Source organism: Penaeus monodon, chromosome 24, assembly GCF_015228065.2.
Source record: "Penaeus monodon isolate SGIC_2016 chromosome 24, NSTDA_Pmon_1, whole genome shotgun sequence".
Classification (NCBI taxonomy): Eukaryota; Metazoa; Arthropoda; class Malacostraca; order Decapoda; family Penaeidae; genus Penaeus; species Penaeus monodon.
The window spans coordinates 15,105,733-15,106,014 of record NC_051409.1 but is presented as its reverse complement, the minus strand read 5'-3'; the positions used below and the strand labels follow the sequence as shown (position 1 = coordinate 15,106,014).

At 56.0% G+C, this 282-nt stretch overlaps 1 protein-coding gene across 1 annotated transcript in view; it reads right to left on the bottom strand.

Moving 5' to 3' along the window:
* Positions 1–282, bottom strand: part of LOC119588622 — a 14,785-nt gene that overhangs the window by 135 nt on the left and 14,368 nt on the right. The window contains exon 17 of the mRNA XM_037937261.1: positions 1–184. This exon is cut by the window's left edge and continues 135 nt beyond it. Coding sequence (XP_037793189.1) covers positions 141–184 — 44 coding nt within the window. The 3' untranslated portion in view covers positions 1–140. The remainder of the gene's footprint in view (positions 185–282) is intronic.

Below are 282 nucleotides of genomic sequence, written 5' to 3'. Positions count from 1 at the left end.
AATCCTCTAAATTTTCCTCAGCCATGCCTTGTTGCGCATCGCCCCTTGGCCGGTCAGCGGACACACTCCAAAGCCGAAGTTGCAAAGAGCGGAGACACCCGAGCTGGCGCGCACGAGGGGAGGTCTTGCAAGGAGGCCCTCTAGACCAGGGCACTTTGCAGCAACTCCTCCAGATCGCCGGGACCTGTGGGGGTGGCAGGTGCGATTAGGTTGCACAGGTGGGCAATATGTGCTCATATGGTTGTCGGTCTATTTTTCAATCTGGGTATTTGTAGCTATGAC